Genomic DNA, 24,571 nt, shown 5'->3' with positions numbered 1-24,571 from the left:
CCCCTAGAATATTTTTAAAGGGAGTTTGAAATTGCATAAAAAATTAAAATAATGAGGCATAATAATATGCTTTATTAAATGTATAATCCTTTTAATACACGACTTTGATTGTGAGTTGCATCTAATTGCAGACTTTCTTTAGTGTGACGTACTAGTCACAATGCAGTACAATATTTGGTATGGCTAAGACTCGAACCGCACGGACGTCCAAGCTTTTAATTTTGAAGGGGGTGACATGCAGGGTTTCAAAGGTTTGCCACGAACCTTGGACGTCTATGCCTCCCGTTATTATAAAGGTTAGCCCTCTAAAATTGGTTCTGTAATAAAAGTGAATATATCTATTATCAGAAAAGCACAAAAAATCTTGAAATGACAATAATATATGAACAAAATGGATTAAAAAGGAAATATATATATGTCATAATATTAGTAATAAATTTATAAAAAATAAAAAATCTCCAATTCTTGTATATATTTAAAAAGTTTTTTGATATTTTTATTTGTGAAAACCAATGCTGCGCAAAATGGTACAAAAAAAATGACGTCATACTATAAAGTTGTCCAATGAGAGGCCAGTATACATTGTAATTGACCAATGGTAAAATATATACTCGCCTCTCATTGGTTATTTTATCATATGACGTCAATTTTTTGTACCATTTTGCGCAGCATCGTGAAAACCGACTGGCAGACCAAAGGATTAAGTAAATTATATTCTGGATTTCAGGGATTTCTGGAAATTCAGATGACGTGTAGCTTATGGACAGACAAATTTTGTAGCTTTGCTATTTATATTTAACTGATTTATTCCTCTAAATTATTGCTGTACTAAATGTGCATATATCCCACACAGAATCACATTGTTCAAATGATTAGCATCTCTGCAAAAAGAATAAAAATTTTGCCATAAATTGTCTGTGCATGAATTTGCGAGTCTGTGTGTCTGTGTAGTACGATGACAATATCGGAGTTATACAGGATCCGTAAAAGCACTGAAAAACAAATTAAAAGTTTTGCCAAATTTTAATTTTTCAGATCTAAGTCCACAAATAGCAAATAGTACAGCAATTGCTATTTAGGTAGAAGAAACTTGTAATGAAATTAGATAATTTGGGTTTTACATATATTTATTCAGTGTCCTCTAGTCAGTTATATTAGCTTTTTTCGTTAATTTAGGCATGTTAGAATTTCAAATTTTGCATGGTGATTCCTTTAGTAGTTAGGTACGATTTAGAAAGCGTAGCAACTCTATAATCATAACAAGAATGTCCGTACGTCCATTTTAAACATGTTGATTTTTTTACTTTTTTAACAACAAATTTTTAAGTGATCTAATCCTCCGATTGATCTTATTTTTGGTATGTTAATTTCTGGGACAACAAAGTTTAATGTTATAAGCAAAGCCACTCTATCACTCTATCAAGTCCTAAAAATGTAAGTATGTCCATAAACATTATCCTGTATAAAGCAGTTTTTCAACAAATTTACTTACAATTTTGCTCCGATTCAAATACATTTATATTCAGTTCTGACACTATAAAAGTGTTAATGTCCGTTTGTCCTACCGTTTCAGTGCTTCGCTTTTATGTATGTTGTCATCCTTGTTTACCTTACTATTCAAACAATCTTCTTAAAAATAATAGGATTTTAAAGCATTTAAAAAAACAAAAACAATTTACGTGGTACACCCTGTAGAATACCATTTACTTGGAGACTTTAAAGGAAATCTTAATATGTATATGAAAAGAAACTTTTGAAATCATAACTTTCGGTGAAGCTTCGTTTTGTTTTCCTATTTCATTTATATAAAGAAGTCCAAAAAGGACTTTTATTGTGAAACTTTCTTTTCAAAGTTAAGCAAAAACATATCTTGATCCTTGAAATATGTAGTATGTTAACCCTTAACGGTCGGGGGGGGGGGCGTTGAACGCCCCCCCATCCGTTTTTTTTATCTCATTTTCTGTGTGTGAAAGATAAAGAGCCCAAACTGCTTGACTTTTTAAGTATGGGTATGACACATAACTAAGAGTTGGAATTTTTTGAATATCTCCATCCTGGCGGGCACAGGATGCCAGCAAACCTGGCAGGGTCATCCAGGTAAAGAACAAAAATTTGTTTTTGACTTAAACAAAGCATTTTATCTTACCAAAATACTAAAATATCCTCTAGTAGTACATCATCATATTAAATACAGGTGTTCAAGTCAATTTCAGGTTTCAGGTTTGATCCTGCAGGTCCTGATCCTCCAGGTCTCCATAAATCTTTAAAATGCTCCTGTGGCCGCAAATTTTGACTTAGAGACTTTAAATTTTAAACTTAAGCTTTTCTTACATGTCTACATAACGTATTAAAATTTCATAAAGATCCGCCGCCGTTTTCCCGCCGACCGCCGACTGCGGCGGCTGGCAGCTGCCAAGTACAGCTGCGGCCGCTGAAACTTATGTTTTGATATTTTCATTATAAAATTTAAATAAAAATAAACATTTTCTGCAAAAAAAAATTTCTTCTAGCTTTAAAAATAAAAAAATTACAGCCGTTTGACATTTTTAAGTAAAAAAGGACCTAAAAACAAAGGTTATTAAATAAAAGGGTGAAGGAAGCGGAAATTGACCTTGACTTACTTAAGGTCGGAAATTCACCATAACACAGGGGACTTGCACAAAAAATTTTAGCCCTCTAGCTCTAATAGGAACTGAGATAATGAGGGGGGGGGCGTTGAACGCCCCCCCCCCCCCCGACTGATTAAGATGCGGCAAGGGGCCCGACTGTTAAGGGTTAAAATGAAAATATAAAGTGTGACTAAAATATAGATTCAATGTTCCTATTTCCCTGAGATAAATTAGCATTTACAAGCATAATTTGCATGCAGACTTGTTGGGGGATGCAAGTGTAAAGTAGCGTTGCAACAATCAAACCAATAAAATACATCCTTATCAAACCAACCACTCTAATTTCAAGGGAAGAAAAAAAAGTTTTTTTGTCTGAAGCTTTAGATCTCATTAAATACTGAACTGATAATGTCCTCCTTATTAGGGAAATTGCTCTTAGGTCCCGGGATGGTTTTTGGCTCTTTTAATTTTAGATTAATACTTATAAATGGTTTGGAGCAATTTTTCTGCCCTTATTTCACTCCTTTCAATACGGAGCCACTAGAACCTAATGGCGAAAAGTAGTTTGACAAAATCTTGAAATTTTGAAATTGATCAAATTAATTTTAAGTAATTTTTTTTATATATGCTTTACCGTTAAAACACTTTAATTTAGTGCAGGGCTAAGCATTGTTGCCTTGAAGGGAGTGGTATTCTGAAGGGAAAAAACTGATAAAATCATGGACAACGTAATCTTATTTGTTGGTTCATATATTGAATTTGGATTGGTTGGTTTAACCCAAAACTTCAATTTACAGATGGGGCAATTTTGTTTATCATTATTAAGGATGCAATTTTGATATTTAATTGAATTTATTTGTTTTAAAGTTTCAATAATATTTGTTCATTAGATTTTTTATCTTTAAAATATTTTTAGATTCTTGTTCCCAGTTCGCCAATATTCATAATTAGATTAGTTTAGTGATTTGCAGAAAGGGAAAAGACAATGGCAGTTCATTAAATCTTCAATAGCAGTGTAATGGGGTATTTTTAAATGTAATAATTTGGTGAAAGCTTCATTTGTCGTTAATTTCTATATCTTTATTTCTGCATTGATTTGCAAATAATTTTTGCATTATAATATTTCGTACATTTAGTTTTCAACTCTTAAGACGACTTTTAACAAAAGCTTTGTTAATGGGTTAATAAAGAAGATTATTTAAATTGGTCCAAACATTTATTACAATGATGCTAACTACTTTTTGATCCCAGAAAGGCCGTTGGCAGGTATACGACATACGTGTCACCAGAAGTACCTGGAACCTGGAGTTTTTTCATTCTGAATTTTGCTGCCTCATTTTAAATAAGATTTTCCTTGCATCCTTTTGCATGCTATCTTAAATGTCTTAATGATACTGATTATATAAAGTCAAGCAGCTAATCTCTTCAACAAATCTACATAAAGATATCATTAGAATAAACAAGGATGACAACATCCAGCACATAAATATTAAACAGTTTATCAGAGGAAAAAAAATTAGAATATTAGGGTCATTGGTAAAACATTTAATAAATCTTTCTTTAACAACGACCAAGAAAATCATAGTTCAGATTTTGCGTAATGAACTGTCGAGTACAAAAGAATAAAGATGCTCAATAGGAATCATATTTTCATATATCTATATTGATTAGCAGCTAAGAAAATCCACAATGCATGACAGGCATTTGAGAGTATAGAGTAGATCAGCTACTAATAAATGATTTGTTTAATGTCCAGCGAGAAATAAGATACAGTTTTATAATTGATCTTATTTCCGTACATAGTACTAGGGATCTAAAGGGGTAAGATAATGAACGATAAATATAAATTGATATACACTGGAGCTCAAATGATCCTATACAAAAATATACATATTATTTTGGACAAAACCAAACAATCAGGATTTGATATGTGTACTTAAAGATTTTAGGCCAACGAGTGAAATAAACAAATTAAATCTATTTATCACAATAAAACAATAAAATTTAAATCCTTATTATAAAGTAACAGTATCTCCGTCTGTTTGTCTGTGTGATCCGAAGGGTGTACCGAAGGGGTGAAAGTTTAAAACTATCTTAGGGAGGGGGGGGTACCACCACCCTCCCAAGAAAAATCGAGGTTTTAGGGTCGAAATTAATCCCCTAAAACCTCAAGTGCCCCTAGAGGCCCATATAGCGAAGCCGCTAGTATGAAATATTGTAAAACAAACAATAGCAGAAGTCAAATATTTGGAAATGCAAATTATTTAAATATTGAATAAATTCTGTAAAATGAAATTTCAATTTTGGAGGAAAATTGAAATGAAAATTATTAAATTTGAATGCACAGCTAGAAATATTGATAATTAACTTCAGGGTTATTATACAAAGCTTAGCTGCAAAACTGTGGGTGCTTTCACCCTACAGAGCATTGATACTCCCCCTCCCCCCCTTTAGATAGATAGATAGATATGTATTTCAACATAAGCATACAAAATAATTATAATAAAATTATTACACATATTCACATATTATTATGCATAGTTTGGTACTTTTATAGTATGATAATTTACATTATGATACAACTATGATATCAAAATAAGGGGAGGTTGGTAGTTTTATCAAGTGTTGATTGTTATCCTAGGATAGGTTAAAGTATCTTTTATGCGCTAGAGAGAAGCCCTACCGGGTTAGGGTACCAAATGGTCTTCCGCAGGGGTTAGGTATAAAATAAATGCCATGAAAGCAATTACAAAGTAATGAATAAACCCAGTTCATAACCATTTCTAAATTTCTAATTTATATATAGAATACATAACATTTATACATAGTACATACTATATATTAAGAATTTGCTTAAAGCGAAGCTTTGCAAATGCACTTTCTGGTAGAAGATGTTATAATAAATTAAGTTTGGGGATGGACAGCAATTTGTTGGCCATTATCTTATCCCTTTAGATCTCTGGTTTTAGTAAATGATTAAACCTTGTTCATAACCATTTCCAAATATCTTTATATATAGAATATATAACATATATGTATATATAGTACATATTATATATTAAGAATTTGCATAAAGCGAAGCTTTGCAAATGCACTTTCTGGTAGAAGATGTTATAATAAATAAGTTGGGGGATGTACAGCAAATTGTTGGCCATTATCTTATCCCTTTAGATCCCTGGTTTTAGTAAATGAATAAACCTTGTTCATAACCATTTCCAAATATCTTTATATATGAATATATATACATAATACATAGTACATACTATACTAAGAATTTGCATAAAGCAAAGCTTTGCAAATACACTTTCTGGTAGAAGATGTTATAATAAATTAAGCTTGGGGATGTACAGCAATTTGTTGGCCATTATCTTATCCCTTTAAATCCCTAGTTTTAGTAATGATTAAACCTCGTTCATAACCATTTCCAAATATCTTTATATATAGAATATATAACATATATATATAGTACATACTATATATTAAGAATTTGCATAAAGCGAAGCTTTGCAAATGCACTTTCTGGTAGAAGATGTTATAATAAACCAAGTGTTGTAATTGTTATGCATACCTCATTTAAAATTAAACAATGGAATTAATGTATAATATACGTTGATATTATGACAAGGGGAAAATGCTATTATGGACATCATTTATAGGTCAGAATGTTCATCCGGTAAGAGTGGAGGGTAAGGGGTAATATGGTGGATGGGGGAATTCGTTATTTTAGCCAGCTAGAAGTTTCTTTATTAAAGAACATAATAAACTGGTGTAATATCCATGTAATAATAAATCCATTAGGGGTATAGTCTAACTTATTATTAGTAATTAGTACTAGAGGCTTCGCCCCTAGAGCCCTATTAAATTATGTGGGTGTTTAGAATCACCACCTTAAAATAAAAGTAAAAAAAGGTTTGTGAGGATTTGTTTTATTTTTTCTTGTGCTATCTTGCGTGTATGGAGAATGGATAAAAAAATTTCACAGTTAATTTAATAAATTAAATTAAGAAGAAGTCTCATAATATTCCAGCGCCTAGCTAGATCTTTTGAGACAGGAAGACACACTGAAAGCCATCCTGTTTTATTGATTATTTTCAATTTTTGAAATACATATGTATTTAATTATGGTTTTATAGAGAGTTATCCGCACATGTTTCTTACTTTTTTTTGGTTGGAAATTTTTATGAGAGCATGCAATACATTTGTTTTCATCGCGGTTTAGAAACAACAAAACAGATCAATTTATCATAATGAGCATAAACTAATGTCAAAAGTTTAACATACTAAATGTGAGAATTTATATAAAATGGATCAGCTATGCTACTTGGTGCACAATTGTATGCGCCCTAATTCACTTATTCCCGGTATTTTCCTTCGCATTGTTTCAAATATTCATATCAGTATATATACGAAAATATATGATTATAGAAATATATCAGAGATCTAAAGGAATAAGACAATAGACGATGAATTGATATACATCCCAAATAATGAGATAAAATTACCTCTTCTGTAGATTACAACTTCTGTGGTGGTTAAAACGTTTGGTCACTCAACTAAATGAACCAACAAATCAAAATCCAATAAAAGTCCCCAAGGTTGCTAAGCTAACAAACAAGAAAGCGATATTATTTGATTTTGGGGACATTGGACTGTAAATTTTAATCGTGTCCAAAGTTTTATTTCTATGTCATCTTATTTGTTGACTTAATAACTTTAGGTACTTTTATTGAATTTGATTGGTTGGTTCCTAAATTTGCAATAAACAATTATAACATTGAGAAGGGGTTTATAATCATTGGGGATGTAAATGAATTCATCTACCATTGTCTTATCCTTTAAGATTCCTGGATTAATATATGAGACTGCACCATACATAACAATTTGTCTCGAGCACAGAGAAGCATGTCAAATAATCAAGACAATTATTTGATGGCAATACCTTTTTTATGCATCCATTGTTTTTCATTTGTTAATGGATAACCTTTTATAAAAGCTACAGGGTGCCTTTTTGTGTGCCTGTAGCTTAAGATCTTACTAACCGCTTTCAAAGAAAAAAACAGTATTATTATTCAACAGTAAAATTTATTATCAAAAAAACATTAACTATTAATTTTTTTCAATACATTCAAAATGACTATTTACTGACTAATTACTGATCAGTGCATCCCATAACATACTTGCAGACAGTATGGGTCCAGGGCACCTGCAACAATTTCAACAAATTAAAACTTTCATATATCTATTCATATACTCTAACAACGTGAAACTTGTAGCTGGCTAAACTAACCTTCCTCCCCTCCTACTGGATGAATTAACTGATCAATATTTGATATCCATGAAAAACCTAGACCGATGAAAATATTTCCCCTGTCATAATATCCACATATATTATATTCAAAGACTGATCTGGACCACATCAACAATAAAAATCGTACCTATGAATTTTTTTTAATATGTATTACTCTTGGGTATACTATTATAAATTGATTAAATGAGTATTTTATACATAAATATGTACAGGAAGTTAAGAAGTCACACATTGTTTTCACACATTACTCATTACATAAAATTAGGAGTAGGGAAAATGCTTTGATAGTAAATAGACATAATTAAGTATTTTACATTGACAATTTCTTACATGAATGGTTTTATTAGGAGTATAACTATGAGGTTGATTGACAAAATTTCTTAATGATTCTTTGATAATTACTAGCGGCTGCTGTGCATTTTAAGGAATTTGGAAGGAAAGCTAATAGCCTAAAACCTTTCTAAGACTTAATTCTAAAAAACTAGAGTTGGCTCGATATATCTATCTCACTATTGGCTAGTTTTCTATAAGTACACATCTATTTATCTATTTCAATTTTCCTCCCTCGCCATTACTATCTAAAAGAAAGAAGTAAATATTTAATATTTTAAATGATTTTAAAAAGCTTTCTTCAATCATATTTTTTATTTACATTACCATCACCAAAGGGTTAATATGATTAAAATTTTAGTTTTAATATTTGAACACTACGGAAGTGTCGCCACAATCGAATTCTTTTAAAACAGAGTTTTCTTAGATTTTCTATATTATGAACGTATATTTTTAGTTAATTAAATCAAGATTAAATACTTCAATGTAATTCAAATATCAACATGGATTGAAAAACTTTATTCATTCCATAAACAAATAGAATAAAGGTCTTATCGCTTTGGTCAATGAGTTTAATGAGAATTATTGGAGCACTATGAGTCTTAAACATTTATTCCTTGGAAAACTTGAGCTCATTTATAGACATTTATTTCCTATATAGATCTTAAATGGATCTTGAAGCAATAAAGCAGGCTGTTTTGTAAATGTTAAAAATTGGAAGAATCTATTAAATGAAAGTTATCGCAAATATACTTAGTAAATAAAGTAAAGTGAAAAATTGAAAACAAAATAAGTTAAGAAGTTATAAAAATCTTAGACTTTAGACAAAAAAACCTTACTACTTTAGATAATAGGATTAAAATCCAACCTTTTTAAGTTCATGAAGGGCAACTGGGATGATCATACTGACATGGTCCATACACTCAGCATAATCATGAGACAGGAATGTACAGATGCCAGCTTCATTCATTTCCATAATCATTGCCTGGTCACTTGCTAAGATCATGTGGTAACTCAAGGCCTGAATTCAATATAAATAATATGTTTGGATTATTAATCTACTAGCTAAATTCTTTTAAAATTCTAACCTAACAAATTATGTGTCTATATTCAGATCAGATGTTTTTATTCATGTTTCTATGCAGGCGCCTAATAGTGGTCCTTTAAAATATTTGTTTGGTAATTCTTTCCATTTTTCCTTGGGAGGGTAGTAGTATTCTCTCCAAAAATAGTTATAAACCTTTCCAGGACCTATAAGAAGCTACATTGGAAAAGAGAACCATATCAGATCACCAGTTAGCCAGATCCATTGTTACAAACAGACAGAAAGACAAAGATCCAAGATTACTTGTATATAAGAATACCAATCTAAATACCCTATGCTATATGTTACTTTGAATCAAGAAGATTCATAGTTGCATTAAACAGTCAAAAACCAATAATCATTTGGTTGAATAATTCAAGGATTTAAAATCCTACCTGATCACAAAGCTGGCAAGTAATCTCTCTAGGCTCTTGCTGGATCTTCAAAGATGGACATTCATAGATATCCTAAAAATACATTCTTATTTTTATAACTCCATTGGGTTGCTTGATTTCTTGAAATTTCAACTTTAAAATTCTACCAAAATAAATTTATTTTCAAAGGAAACATATTTTCCTGTGTCGTTTCAAACCCGATTATTATCCAGTGGATTAGAACCCGTTCTCAGCCATACTGCAAATTATGTCTAGCATCGTATATATCCATTTTGTTACAAACAAATAAATGTACAATCATAAGCTTAAAACCAGTGTTTTAGCCCACATCTTAAGCATTGTACATTTTACATCCGTGGAAAGCTTATTATAAAATGATGAGTGAAATAACTATTACCTTGCACATATGAGTAGGAGCCCAGTAACCATCAGCAGGATTAGTCCAGGCCATCATGATAGCATGCCAGTAAGACTCAAAACTTTTGTCACACTCAAACTCAGCTGGCATTATGGCACACACATCCTCTTTCACTAAGTTGGTGGTTTGCTTAAATAAAGTAATTGAATTATTGTTATTTTAGCTAATAAAGATAATCTAGAGACACACTCTCTTTATCAGCCAATAGGAAAACAGTAAAAGAACAACCCAGTTAAACTATTGGTTGAAAAGCATACAGATTTTAGTGAGAAAGGGTGTTTTTTTATTTCATTTGCTACAATTAGTTGCATTTCTTATGATACTGCTTTGCTAGGTTGAATTATATCGCGTAAAACTTTCTCCGCTTGTATAATTTAATGTATATGACAATTAATATTTATTATGAGTCAGCTTTGAATTTGTTAGGATATAGCTAGGTTTTGGGAAAATAAATCCTAAAAAAATTTGTTGCAGGTATTATTAGAAGGAATCATGTAAAAAAACATACAGTAAGGTGTTTGTCTGCTAGAATTTCCTTTTTAAGTTTATGAAGTTTTTGGTCAGATGGACCATCTAGATATATTATGTCTTTTTTTTAGCTAAAGATTATATATAATACAAGTGGTTACCTTAATAGCAAACTCAGTCTCGCCAATTTGACAAACAGTTTCAGAAAGCAGAGTACATTCTTCACATGTCAGTTTGTCAGCAACTGAACTATCAGCTGCTGCCAATACCAAAAGTGCTGCTAGAAGAAGCATCTGAATAACAAAAAAATTATGGTACAATTTAATGATGTTGGCAAAATGAAAGAGTGATCAACAATTTTAACATAATCTATTCATCTTTTTTTTCAAAGTCTACAAAATTAAACACAAGATTTAATAATGTATACTTACTTTCAGCATTATCACTTAAAACTGAACTGTGTATAATTGTGTTCTCATTTTGTTTATTTTTGCAAAAAAAATTATCTTTTCCAAGAAAGGGTCATTTTTAAAGGGATAACCGATTATAAGGGAAACAAAAGACAAAATTATACTTTGAAATTTATTTTATTTTTCATTTCACTTAAAAAGCATAAGAACAATAAGAATAAAAATCATCCACAATGTACAAAGACAATTCATATATAACCCTATAGTAAATATTTATTTATACAGTTTTGAGATAACAGTATGAAAAACAATAAATATGAATATATCCTTTTATTTAATCAGTAAAGAATCAACATGTTCAGGGTGAGAAAATTAATTTGTTTATCTTTTTAGAAGTAATTTATACAATTATGTAATTTTTCCATAATTCTGTTTAATTTTTATGTTATTTTTATATCTAGAAGATATCATTGTTGACAGCTATCTTCTTAAAAGTAGCTGTAGCAGCCAGCAGTTTTGCTGACAAGCTGACATGTGAAGAATGTACTGATATAGCCAACCAAGTCTGTGACTGGGGCTCCTCTGAAACTGCTATCAGGGTAAGAATTTTATGATATTGTACAGTTACTCCTTGTCACAGGCCAAAATCACATAATCTTATGCATAAAAGAAGGCTCCAACTGCTTATAGGTCTGTCTGTAGGGACCTATTTGGCACCTAAAATATTGCAACTAATATTAATGTATAGTTAGGAATACCAGATTATGTTTGAACTAACACTGCACACTGGTCCGGAGGGGTCAACAATTCAATTTTTCCTACCCATCAATTTAGACAAAAGTTGACCTGCCAGCCTTCAAAGACATCCTGGGCCACCTATATTTAAAATATCAACCCATGTTGATAATATGTTTTTTGAAATAATTTGGGGCCAAAGCTGCAGAACTCTAAAATCTAAGAACGTATTATTGACATTGTTAAATTGGCTATACTTGTATGGTAAGCCGAGCGTTCTCGGCCCACAGGGTAACGAGTTCGAGTTCAACGAGCCCTAGCCTTGAATTATTCTACCAAAACAAACTAGCAGGATTTAGTCATACAGAAATTATATATTTAACTGAATAATATTTACAAGCAATGTTTACTATATATATACAACAGATTATAACAATGGTTAGGTTTGAAGGGGGTGTGGGACGCTAGGGCTTAGCTCCCGGCGGTAGACAGGCTGTGGGGGCAGCGGTGGTAAAAGGGGAGGCAGCGCCTCCCGGTTGTATAATCGCGTGAGGGGCGCGTGATAGCTGCATGTTTGAGTCCCTCCCCACATTTAGGCAGGTCAGTTTGACCGCTAGATAGCGGGGTCAACATCGGTCATGAGATAGATGGTGATATAATAAGATTAGTGCAGTGGGTTTGTTATGATAAGTCACAGCGTAGCAACTCTGTAAACTGCCTGTCCGTCTGGTTGTCGTATTACCACAACCTCCCCTTCAAGGGTTGCGTGGCTCTCGAGCCACCAGGCCTTGAACCTGGGGATACGACAGCCTATGTCTGCGCAGGACAGGCTCTTCCTGGGGCACAGCTCGATGGAGGACAGCTCGGGCTACACAGGCTCCACGGGACACTCGTTGCTTGGTCTGGCTGTGGTTGGATATCAGCATTGTCAGCTCCTGGTTGGCTTCTAGACGGGGGTTGGCGACGGCTAAGCCCCGGCGCTGGAAATTTTGCCTCGTCTGCAGGACTAGCTCTGCCTCAGCGGGTAGCTGGACACGGAGGCCTAGGCTAACTCTGGTGGTTCCCAAGGGGGGAATGACGATGGATGAGGGCGCATAAAATTCCATGGGGGCGCCTGCTTGATTCAGGTTGCTTGGCCTCCTAGCTCCTACCCGGATAGGGATGGCTGTCATCAACAGGGGGCACATGGCTTCAGCTTCGTCCTCTGGGGCGGCCTCTTCCATTGCAGTAGCTGCTTCTCCTCCTACAGGCTCGCTGCTGGCTGGCAGGTGCTCCATGTCTGTATCAGGATTCCAGATGGCATCTCTGGGTGGCTCTGGAGCTGGCGGCGGCGGCGGTGGTTCGTTGGGTTGCTCCTGCAGGTCCTCTTCTACTGGGTCACGATTCTGGCCGCTGGGCTGTGGGGCGGCTGCGGCCGGCTGGTGCACTGGGAACTGTCCTGGGTCGCTAGCTGCGGGCGCCGCTGCTCCAACCGGCAGCTCGGTGGCATCCTCGTCGCCGTCCACGTCGACTTGAATGTCTGCTGGAATCTGGTGGGCAGTCACATCTCCAGTGTATTTGCGCAGTCGGCCTACATGCGCGGTAACTTCCGAGATCCTGGCTATTGGAGAGGCAGGTTTGATGACATAATGGACTTCTGTAGCTTTCCTCACTACCTTCCAGGGGCCAGTCCATCTCTTGGTGATCTTGGCTGCCTTCCCTGGCACCAGGCGGGGGGCCAGGTACCAGACCAAGTCTCCAACCTCATACTTGGCCGTGCCTTCGTAGGCTGCCGCGCTCCTCCGGATGGCTCCCTCCTCCTTCTGCTGGATGGCATCATACACTGCATGGTAACGTTGCAGGAGAGCTTGGACGTTGGCTGGAACCGAGGCATATTCTGTTTCCGGCAGCCGGAGCACCATGTCCACTGGAAGCTTGGCCTCTCTCCCAAAGAAGGCCAGGAACGGGGTCACGCCGGTAGATCTGCAGGCCTTGGTGTTGTAGGCGAAGGCAATGGCAGGCAAGTGGGGCTCCCAGTTGTTGTCGTCTCTGTCTAAGAACAGACGCATGCCTGTATTGAGCGTCCGATGAAACCTTTCCACTCGGTTGGACTGCGGGTTGTAGGGTGGTGGATGTGTCAGGCCAATCTCAAGCCTGGAGGCCAGTTCCTGGAATACCTGGCCGGTGAACTCCATTCCATTGTCGGAGTGGATCTTCAGGGGGCATCCGAACGTGGCCAGGTGGCGGTGCAGCAGGGCTTCAGCCACCGTGAGGGTGCGCTTGTTGGGGATGGCGTAGAGGCTGACAAACCGGCTGAACCCGTCTTGACAGGTGAGGATATAGCGGTTTCCGGCTGGAGTCTCTGGTAGTGGCCCCACCAGGTCGATGAACAGGACTTGCTGTGGATACCCCTGGCGGGAGGGCACATGTATCCCTTGCTTCAACCTTTCCTTGGTAACCTTCTGGACACATTCAGGACAAGTCTGAACCATCAGGCGGACGTCACGGGCCAGGTTGGGCCACCAGAAGTGCATGGCAACGCGGGCGATAGTCGCGTCCATCCCAAAGTGCCCGGCCATGGGGGTCCCATGGGCTAGAAAAAACGCGTCCTGCTGGAGGGCCGAAGGCAGCAGATATCTTGTCCGTTCCCCTGTCAGGGTCTGGTCAGTGGTGGTGAGGCAGCCATGCTCGTCAAGTCCCAGGGCTGGGAAGCGGCTGGCGTACTGCTGCTCGTCTCGTTCCTTGCCGCGCAGCTCAGCCTTGGTTGGGGCTCTGCCATCAGCCACCCACTGGCGGACACGGAGCAGGAGAGGGTCTTGTGTCTGGGCTTCTAGTACTCTAGTTGGGTCCAGCCGGGCGGCAGGGGGCCGGCTGGCTGCGGGCTCCCCTCGCTGGCCAAGGTTATGGATATACTCAGCCTGCTCTGCTAATTCTTCGGCGCTGGCCGTTGGCATGTTGGCGTCCTCTCGGCGGCTGAGGGCGTCAGCGTTGGTGTTCTGGGTGCCAGGACGGTGGCAGACAGTAAAATCTAGGGCCGCTAGCTCCTCTTGCCAGCGGGCCACCATCCCTGTGGATGTGTTCAGCGACTTCATCTGCAGCAAGGCTGAGGAATCAGTGTTGATCTGGAAGCTGCGGTAGGACAAGATGCCGTGGAATTTCCGGATTCCATACATAATGGCGGCCATCTCTCCCTTCCAGGACGGGTAGCGAGTCTCGGGGTCGGTTGTCTTGCGCCCCACGGCGGCAATCAGCCTCTCCTTGCCGTCCTGGCATTGACTCAAAATGGCAGAGATGGCGCGGCTGCTGAAATCTGTGGTGAGCTGGAATACCGCTGGCAAGTCAAACCTGGGCGGCGCTCGGATGGGGGCTTGACGGAACTTGTCCTTGAGCTGCAGCAGCTGGGCTTCCATCTCAGGTGTCCAGGCTAGGGTCTTGGCCGTCTTCTGCCGATTCATCTCGTAGGTGAGGTCGGCATACTCTGGGATGAACAGGCGGTAGTATCCAAAGAACCCCAGAAGCGCCAGCAAATCTTTGGGGGTGCTGGGAGCCGGCCAGTCCAGGATGCGGTCAATATAATCCTCCTGCATGGCTATCCCCTCACGGCTGAGGGTGTGGCCCAGATAATCCACCTTGGCTCGGAACAGCTTGGTCTTGGCTGGCTTGAGGCGGATTCCTCCCGGGCGGTGGGCTTCCAAGACCTCCCGGAGCCTAGCCAGGTGGGCCCAGGTATCCTGGTGGAAGGTCAGGACGTCGTCAAGGTATGACTGGAGGTTGGCTGTGCCTAATGGGTTTAGGACCCCTGCAATAAATCTGGAATAGACAGATGGCGCCGTAGCTAGGCCAAAGGGCATCCTTTTCCATTGGTACAAGCCCCTGGGGGTGGTGAAGGCGGTGCAGGGCCGGCTGTCCTCGGACACACGGATGGTGTAGTATGCGGCCACCGCGTCTAGGGCACTGTAGACGCGGTGCCCTCCAGCTCGTTCTACCAACTGCTGGATCCTGGGCAGAGGGTAGCTATCCAGCTCCAGGCACTTGTTGAGGGCTCTGTAGTCGACGGCCCAGCGGGTGCTCCCGTCCTTCTTCTTGATGGGCACGAGGGGGCTGCTCCAGGCGGAGTCTGACGGCTCTATGACTCCCTCCTGTAGCCAGGTGTCCAATTGTTTCTCCAGCTCAGCCTCCTGCCGCGGGTTCAGATCCCTAAATCTCTGGCGGATCGGCTGGGTCCCTGGCTTCAGGCGCAGCTGCAGCTCGACCACATCTGTGCAGCCGGGGGTAGAGTTGGAGAAGACGTCCCTGTATTCTGATAGCATGGTCCAGACCTCCTTTTTGAGCAAGGGGTCCTTGCGCAGGAACTCGTTGTCTTCCATCTCAAGGGCCTCCCACAACTCTTGCATGTCTGGGGGCTCAGCAGGCTCTTGGAACGAGTGGAGACTCGGGGGAGGCTTATCAGAAACCTCTAAAATGTCAGGCTTGACCAGCTCCCCTGCCACTGGGAGGCCAGCGTCCAGCAGGAGGGGCGTCTCTTGGATGCTATGTTGGTCATGTCTACGCCGTGCATCCACCTCTACTACAGCAGCAACACCATCAGCAGCAGGAGCAGAGCCAAGAACCAACAACTACAATCTCCCATCCTTCCGAGAGATTCATCATCAACTCCCAGAGGTTTTTCATCAACTCTGACAATGAGGCCTCCACCTCAGCTAAACTGTGTTTTTAAATTGGTTGACAAAGAATAAGACAACTCCAGCCTGTCTAATTCGGCTACTTTTACTTATTGCTGGAATTGAACAAAATCCTGGTCCCAGTGACACATGGCTATGTTCACTCTGCTCCAAAAGAGTAGCAACCATCTCGGTTCAGTGCTCCACCTGCGAAAATTGGCTCCATGTCAAATGCTCCGGTTTTAAAACATCCAAAGAAAGGAGAAATATTACACACTGGACTGGACCATGCTGTGCCCCCTCATCACCCCCTACACCCCCGCAACATGCCCCCCTGCCCCCGCAACGAGCCCCCCTGCCCCCGGTACGAGCCTCCCTGCCCCCGCAACGAGCCTCCCTGCCCCCGCAACGAGCCCCCTTGCCCCCGCAACGTGCCCCCCTTCCCTCCCGTCGTGTACCCCCTCCCCCCCGTCGTGACCCCCCGCCACCTCATCATGCTCCCCCCACCCCCACCCCCCCTATCATCAACAACTCAAGCTACAACTGCAGAATACTACAATGGAACATCAACGGAATTAGTAGTAAACTTGATGAACTATTAGATTACATGGAGAAACGAAAGGTTCTTGTGGCGGCTGTTCAAGAAACAAAACTTACAGCCAAATCTAAACATCCCAAAGCCCCTGAATACACATTCATCAGACAGGACAGAGGTGTCAACAAAGGTGGCGGACTTGCCTTCCTTATTCATAAGGAAGTTTGTTTCACACTTGAGAAAACTCCTCAGAGCCTGGAACAGGATCAACATATTGAGTCAATGACCATCAGCATCCCAGGAGAAGACACACCCCTGTATATACGCAATGTGTATATTCCACCACAAAGTAGTTGCAGCCAGGGATATATTCCCTCACTTGATAATCTCTTTGATAATCTCGGTGAAAACTACTTTGTCTGTGGTGACCTAAATGCTCACAATGAACTTTGGTTAACTGGCTCAACACCTGATGCCAGAGGTAATGCCCTTGCTGACATCATTACAGGGCAAGATTGTGGTTTTCTGAATGAAGACCTCCCTACCAGAGTAACCAGCACTTCATCAACATCACCTGACATATCCATCGCCTCTGCTAGTCTATTAGCTACCTCCAAATGGCAGGTAGAAAACAGGCTAAGCTCAGATCATCTGCCTATCATTATCAGTATTACAGCTGAACTGAAAAAGTTTAATTCCCGCCCATCTACCTTCATGAACTTCTCGAAAGCTGACTGGCCAAAGTTTCAATCCTTCACTGAAAATATTTTTGCTAATGCCAGAGAAGTCACAAATGTCCATCAAGCTGAAAAACATTTTAGAAAAACCCTTCAAAAAGCCTCCAAAAGATTTATTCCTGCTGGCCGCATCCCTAAAATCTTAAATGCTCTTCCTACTGAAGCTGTAAGACTGATAGAGAACAGAGACACCATCAAGAACACCAACCCAGCTGACGATAGAATACCTGATCTAAACAAGGAGATCAACAATGTCATCAACAATCATCGCAAAAACAAGTGGCAGGAACACCTTGCCAGCTGTCAGGCGGGTTCTAAGAAACTCTGGAAAACGATAAAAAGTTTAAATAACCATCCACAACAACCAGATAACCAAGGCATAGCATTCAATGGCAAAACCTACCTGAATGCTAAGGATATAGCAACACAGTTCAACAAGCAGTACACTCCACCTTCTGACAAAAAACCTCTCCAGGCACTTAGGAAAACTCTGAGAGCCATGAAGAGGAAAGCCAAGAACCAACCAATCATCTTCACCCCAGAACAGACCAGCGCAGCTATCAAAAAGGCCAAGAACTCCAAAGCTCTTGGACCTGATGACATTTCGCCTCTCATGCTTAAACATCTTGGACCACATGCAATTAAATTTCTCACCAACATCTTCAACAAATGCATGAAGGACTCTGTCATCCCCAGCCTGTGGAAAACTGCCAAGATCATCCCCCTCCTAAAACCCGGCAAATCTTCAGACCTTGGACCTAGCTACAGACCTGTTTCTCTCCTTTCTCCTGCAATCAAGATCCTTGAAGCTCTCCTACTTCCCTATGTAAATGAAGCTGTTCAACTTGCCGATCACCAACACGGTTTTAGGAAGGGCAGATCAACCACAACTGCACTCCAGAGTATTTTAGACCACATCAACAACGGTTTAAATAGGAAAAAGCCAGTACACAGAACTGTCTCCGTCGCAATCGACCTGTCCCGTGCCTTCGACACGGTTGACCACCAGATCCTGCTGGACGACATAAACCAACTCAACCTGAACGATTACATCAAGAAATTTCTATGTTCATATCTCAGAGGCAGGCAGACATATGTAATGTTCCGTAATTCCAAGAGCAAATACAGGAAAGTCAAACAGGGTGTCCCACAGGGAGGTGTCCTGTCCCCTGTACTTTTCAACTTATATATGTCGTCCATGCCATCACCACCTGGCTCCATTAATCTTGTATCATATGCAGATGATGGAAATATCCTCAACTCTGGCCCTGCTATAGAACCAATTGTCAAGGAAATCAACATCTACTTATCCACCCTTGATACATGGTTTAAAAGTCGAAATCTCAACATCTCACCCTCTAAATCTTCGGCAACCCTGTTCACAACAAGTTCCAATGAAATCAACATTGAACTTGGCGTTGAAATAGCAGGAGAAAGTGTACCAACGGTCAAGAAACCCAAGATCCTTGGTGTTACATTTGATGGTTTGCTTACTTTCAAAGAACACGCTGCCAACATGAAAACATCAGTACAGTCCAAGAACAACATCCTCAAGGCATTGGCAGGTAGCAGTTGGGGCAAGGAAAAAGAGGTAATTGTCAATACTTACAAAGCTATTGGACAGTCCACCCTCAATTACTGCGCCCCCATCTGGACACCAACACTAAGCGACACAAATTGGAAACATCTTCAAACTGCCCAAAATGCAGCCACTGGTTGCCACAGAATGACTAACATAGACCATCTGCACTCTGAAACCAAAGTCATGCCTGTGCGGTCCCACTGTGAAATGCTTAGTAAGCAATTTTTACTTGGCACACAACGGGAAAATCATCCCAACAGAACCAACCTGAACAGACGTCCTCCTCCACGGCAGATGAAACAAACTCTTACATCCAAGTTTGGTAAAGAAATCAAGAAAATTTCTCGCCCTAATCTGCCAGAGAAGTAATACAAGTCAAGGTTGAAACAAATCCACACCAAATCAGTACAAGAAGTTATCAAAAACCTTGATAACAACAAAGTACTGAAAACTAAACCTCCAGATATCAGCAAGACTGAATTGAAGCTGCCCAGACCAACCAGATCAACACTAGCACAGCTGAGATCTGGTTATAGTGTCTATTTGAACAGTTACAAGGCCCGCATCGACAGAACTGTGACAGATAAATGCCCTAATTGTGACAGTTCCCACACCACCACTCATCTGTTTAACTGTCCAAATAAACCAACGAACCTTACAGTCAGAGACCTCTGGAAAAATCCTGTTGCTACGGCCAGATTCCTAGACCTGGCAACAGCTGATGATGAATCTACATGAGAAGGACACGGGCTAAATGAATGAATGAAAGGGGCGTCTCCCCTTCATTCACCACCAGCACTCGAAACACAGTGGCGGATCCAGGCCTGTGGGCATACAGGCCTTCTGGGATGACAAGATCCTCCCCAAACCTCTGTTCTGGGGCAGCTAGTTGGATGGCATCCTTGGTGCGGTGGCCTACTAGCTCAACCGGGACCGCCATGACACCGCGGCCAGGCAGGACCACCCGCTTGGCCGTGCGCAGTTGGGGTGGCTGGCCGTCAGTTGGAGTGACAGCGCTTAACCTATACGTGGCTGGTGCAGGGTCAGCTTCGGCTCCGGGACCCACCGGCCGCGACTTGACGGGCTCGGCCTCGGGAGGGGCTGACGTGTCGGAGCCAGGTGTGGCTCCGAGGGCGTCCGGCCACGATTTGACGGGCTCGGCGCTGGGAGAGGCCGAGGCGCTGGGTCCAGCCTGGGCTCCGTGGGCGTCCGGCCGGGACTTGACGGGCTCGGCGCTAGGAGAGGCTGAGGCAGCGGAGCCATGCATGGCTCCGGAGGCAGCCGGCCACGACTTGACGGGCACGGCGCCGGGAGAGGCTGATTCCTGGGAGTTGAGTGTGGCTCCGGGTGCATCAGACCGCGACTTGACGGGTCTGGACTCGGGCTTGGCTGGTTGACTGGCTGGGGGTCCCAGGTAGAGGGGGCCAGGTGGACACGGCTGGCCGTTGATAAAGGTGTCGGCGGAGAAGATTGGTTCTGGAGGGCTGGTAATCTCAGGGAACGTTGTTGGCAGGTTCTCCCGCGGCACCTTGGGCACTGGGGGCAACCCCATGGCTAGCAGGTTGGCCCCCCTATGGGCGTTGAGCGCAGCATCCACCCAGTGCGTGCCTTTCTCGACCACACGCGGCTGCTCTGGCAGTGGGCCTGGCAGAGGCCCCTCATAACTCAACTCTCTCTCGGCTGTCTCCCGGTCAATGGGGACGCCACGGAGTGGGATAAACTCCCCACGCACCCACAAGCAAGGTGGTTGCATGTCGAAACAGAGCCTAGTTCCGAACTCCTTGAGAAAATACCCTCCTAGGTTCAGAGGGTGTGAGAGGTTCCGGACCACAGTCACGTGGTAAAGATGGAGTATAAGGGTGTGTGAGACTGCCATATATAATTCTTTCAATTTTCCTATTACCTGGAGGGGCTGGCCTTCCTCGTTAGCAGTCAGGATTTGGGTGTTGTCCGGAATCAACATGCGTTGCACGCCCATTGCGTGCATGAGGTGTTCAGAAATTACAGCAGACCCTGGTACACGGTTGCCAGAATCGATCATGGCATCAACCTGTACATGCTGGGTAGGGTCAGGAGTAGGAAACCTCACCCTGATATGGCAGGGGAAGTGGAGGTCCTGCCCTTGAGACAAGGGGGCCTCCCGTTCGGCTGGGGTTGGCAGAAACTTCGGTGGTGGCCGAACCGCAGCTATGGTGGTATCGCTTACCATGGTGGCTTAGACTGTAGCTTCGAATCACTAGAGCTTATTAATTATCACTGGGTCAACAATTTTATATTTTTTTTTATCACTTGGTTGACATTTATACACACTTATGTGTTGTTATCACTAGGAGCTCTAGGTGTGATTCTGGAAGCACTGGCAGCAGGGAATGTCCGTCCTGCAAGGTTCAGAGGGGTGACAGCGGTAGGGAATGACCCGTCCTACAGCGCCGCTGGTTCGAATCCCGAAAATGGCGGCAGGGAATGGCCCGTCCTACAGCGCCTCGGGTTCGAATCCTGGAAGGCAGCGGCAGGGAATGTCCCGTCCTGCCGTGCCTGTGGCTCAAAATCTGCTATCCGTCGCAGTGGTAGGGCTTACTTGTGTGCTGAAGCTTCGCAGCCACACATTGCCTTCTCAAGGAGACCAGCACCCAGCTGTCTGTCTCGTAGGTTTGGCCTGGGTGTCCTGGGGCTTGTCCCAGCTACACTTGCCAATTTAGACTCAGTTCTGTAGCCGTCTGAGCTAAATTATCCGATTACCGTGGCTGCGCACCTAGCGCTACTCCTACACGGTACGGAAAAAGCGTCTTAACTGGCGCTTTTAGCAGGCTAAATCTGCTTGCCGTAGGCCAGAGGCCCACATATTGCGTTCAAAATGATGGAAATTCGACCTAAATAGGCCGTCTCACGGGTCAGTTGGCTTCTCAGTTGGCGGCTGATTGTCCCCTTACTTGCCAAAGGGTCCAATCAGAGGTAGAATAGGCTAGTTTCTGTAAGGCTTGATTGAAACACGCTGACACCAAGTTATGGTAAGCCGAGCGTTCTCGGCCCACAGGGTAACGAGTTCGAGTTCAACGAGCCCTAGCCTTGAATTATTCTACCAAAACAAACTAGCAGGATTTAGTCATACAGAAATTATATATTTAACTGAATAATATTTACAAGCAATGTTTACTATATATATACAACAGATTATAACAATGGTTAGGTTTGAAGGGGGTGTGGGACGCTAGGGCTTAGCTCCCGGCGGTAGACAGGCTGTGGGGGCAGCGGTGGTAAAAGGGGAGGCAGCGCCTCCCGGTTGTATAATCGCGTGAGGGGCGCGTGATAGCTGCATGTTTGAGTCCCTCCCCACATTTAGGCAGGTCAGTTTGACCGCTAGATAGCGGGGTCAACATCGGTCATGAGATAGATGGTGATATAATAAGATTAGTGCAGTGGGTTTGTTATGATAAGTCACAGCGTAGCAACTCTGTAAACTGCCTGTCCGTCTGGTTGTCGTATTACCACACTTGCTTAAATCTGATAAAATCAAATATCCGCATGTTGGAAATTGTCCAACTAAAATAAGTCCTATATAAGTTCAAAAATTATTTATAACACAAAAAATGGTACAAAATGCAAAAATGTGTTTTTTTTTCTTAGTTTTTAAGATAAAGGTAAGTTTGGCAAAATTTTCTTATTGAGTACTCTCTGAGCTTTTCGCATGTTTATTAAAGAGAATTTGTTGGTATTGCAATTAGCTTCATATTTCACGATATATATGGCATCCGGTTTTGTTCGTTTTTTGCATTATCTTAAAAACTAATAGATCGATTAAATTTCATCGATGTTGTAATTTAGAATTATTCCGACGCACGTAGAGGGGGGAAGGATCTATTTTTGCGGAGTAATATCTAATAAACAAAATGAAAACATACGAAATAGCTAAATAGTATAAAAATCTGTTATATTTCATGTAGTTTAGTTAAAATAAATTTTTAAATGTCAATTTTATTGTTTTATATTCATATAATTGATATTATTCTTTCAGCCTACTCTTTATATTTCTTCATGTGTGTGTGTGTGTGTGTGTCTGTATGCATTCGCGTTGTTATTTCGTAGCGTAGAGTGAGGAGAAACAAGAATACACACACACACATTCAAACACACAAACAAATGCATCCTTATAAAAATATGCCATAATTTTATTAGCCTCTAGTAAGATGAAATAACAATGATTTAAAATATTTTCTAAATGGATAAAATCAAGAAAATTTACATAAAATAATCAAGATATTAATAATTAAAAACGCGCAAATTTGAAATTTGCAGCTGGTGAAAAACTGATTATACTTACAAAAATTTTTACTTCACATGATATTTAGCCAATGCAATTGTCTACAAAAAAGTATTTCAGAGTCTTCTTGATTTGACAACTCCTTCCCGCCCTAAATGTCCAATAAAACCTCGGGAACGGCAAAAATCAGACTTTAAAGGTCATTTTAACGGTCTTTGACCTTCGAGGTCATGTATTTTTTTTTCATAAATGGACTCCCTGACCCATAAAACCCCTAATTTGCTGTATTGGGCATTAAAATCGGCCAAAAGACGGCTGAAAACGAATTGTTGACCCAAAACTGCGTTTTCAGACCAGTGTGCACTGGGTTGGTTTTGGGTTGCATTATTAAATGACCTTATCCTTGTCAATTATAATATTGTAGTAGAACTATTAATTCAGGGAATGGCTCAAATGATTAGAGAGGATGTCTGTTCAGTTATGCCAACTGAGTATGAGTGTGATATGCACTTTGATGTTTACTGGAATGCAATTGTCATGGCCATGACTGATCCTACTGATGGCTATTGGTCTGCTAGCCACTTGTGTAAGGTAGGTGCTGTTCTGCTCTTTTATTTTTATAAGTTTATAAGTTTCAAATGTTTGTATGTTTTGATCTTGTTATTTTAAAATTAATAGATTTGCCACGTTTCTAGGATCTAAATGAATGTCCCGGAGAGAAATCAGCTGTTGGCAGTAAAGTTGAATGTCGTCTTTGTGATCAAGCTCTCAGCTACCACATGTACTTGGGCATAGGAAACATTGATATCATCCTCAGCATGCTGAATGAAAAGGAAATGTCATATTTCTAATTTTTCTTTATGAATAAAACTGATACAATAATTAGGCATCTTTATACCCTTTAAGTGTGTTTGTAATCTAAATCTGTTTCCCTTTTACACCACTTTTGATTCCTGTGGCGTAATAAAAATAAGGGATTCTCCAACTCTTTTTTAGGGGTTTTCTTTCCCACTTCTTCTCTCATCTCGCTTATTTGAATGACGTCACAGGAATCAAAAGTGG

General features: G+C 40.7%; 2 protein-coding genes across 2 annotated transcripts; one reads left to right on the top strand and one right to left on the bottom strand.

Moving 5' to 3' along the window:
- Positions 1-7,671: 7,671 nt before the first annotated feature.
- LOC145315321 (uncharacterized) lies at positions 7,672-11,094 on the bottom strand. Its single transcript, XM_080155334.1, has 6 exons — positions 11,044-11,094; positions 10,774-10,905; positions 10,124-10,273; positions 9,727-9,798; positions 9,116-9,268; positions 7,672-7,812 (listed from the first exon to the last, which is right to left on the bottom strand). Exons 1-6 carry the CDS (start codon positions 11,050-11,052, stop codon positions 7,759-7,761), a joined length of 570 nt encoding a protein of 189 aa, XP_080011460.1. The 5' UTR covers positions 11,053-11,094; the 3' UTR covers positions 7,672-7,758.
- A 282-nt stretch (positions 11,095-11,376) lies between these two features.
- Positions 11,377-24,395, top strand: LOC145314969 (uncharacterized). The gene is made up of 4 exons (XM_080155043.1): positions 11,377-11,385; positions 11,484-11,621; positions 23,951-24,100; positions 24,205-24,395. The coding sequence occupies exons 1-4, from the start codon at positions 11,377-11,379 to the stop codon at positions 24,358-24,360; spliced, it is 453 nt and encodes a 150-aa protein (XP_080011169.1). The 3' UTR covers positions 24,361-24,395.
- The last annotated feature ends 176 nt before the right edge of the window (positions 24,396-24,571 follow it).

This window comes from Acartia tonsa, chromosome 3 (genome assembly GCF_053477335.1).
Source record: "Acartia tonsa isolate MP-2025a chromosome 3, ASM5347733v1, whole genome shotgun sequence".
In the NCBI taxonomy this organism is placed as follows: Eukaryota; Metazoa; Arthropoda; class Copepoda; order Calanoida; family Acartiidae; genus Acartia; species Acartia tonsa.
This window is presented reverse-complemented; position numbering and strand designations above follow the sequence as displayed.

Coding starts and splice junctions, on each gene's coding strand:
- LOC145315321 (XM_080155334.1), bottom strand. Junction 9,799..10,123: donor CTCCTACTCATATGTGCAAG/GTAATAGTTATT, acceptor ATGTATTTTTAG/GATATCTATGAATGTCCATC. Junction 7,813..9,115: donor CCCTTCATGAACTTAAAAAG/GTTGGATTTTAA, acceptor AAATTGTTGCAG/GTGCCCTGGACCCATACTGT.
- LOC145314969 (XM_080155043.1), top strand. Junction 11,622..23,950: donor CCTCTGAAACTGCTATCAGG/GTAAGAATTTTA, acceptor CTATTAATTCAG/GGAATGGCTCAAATGATTAG. Junction 24,101..24,204: donor CTGCTAGCCACTTGTGTAAG/GTAGGTGCTGTT, acceptor CCACGTTTCTAG/GATCTAAATGAATGTCCCGG.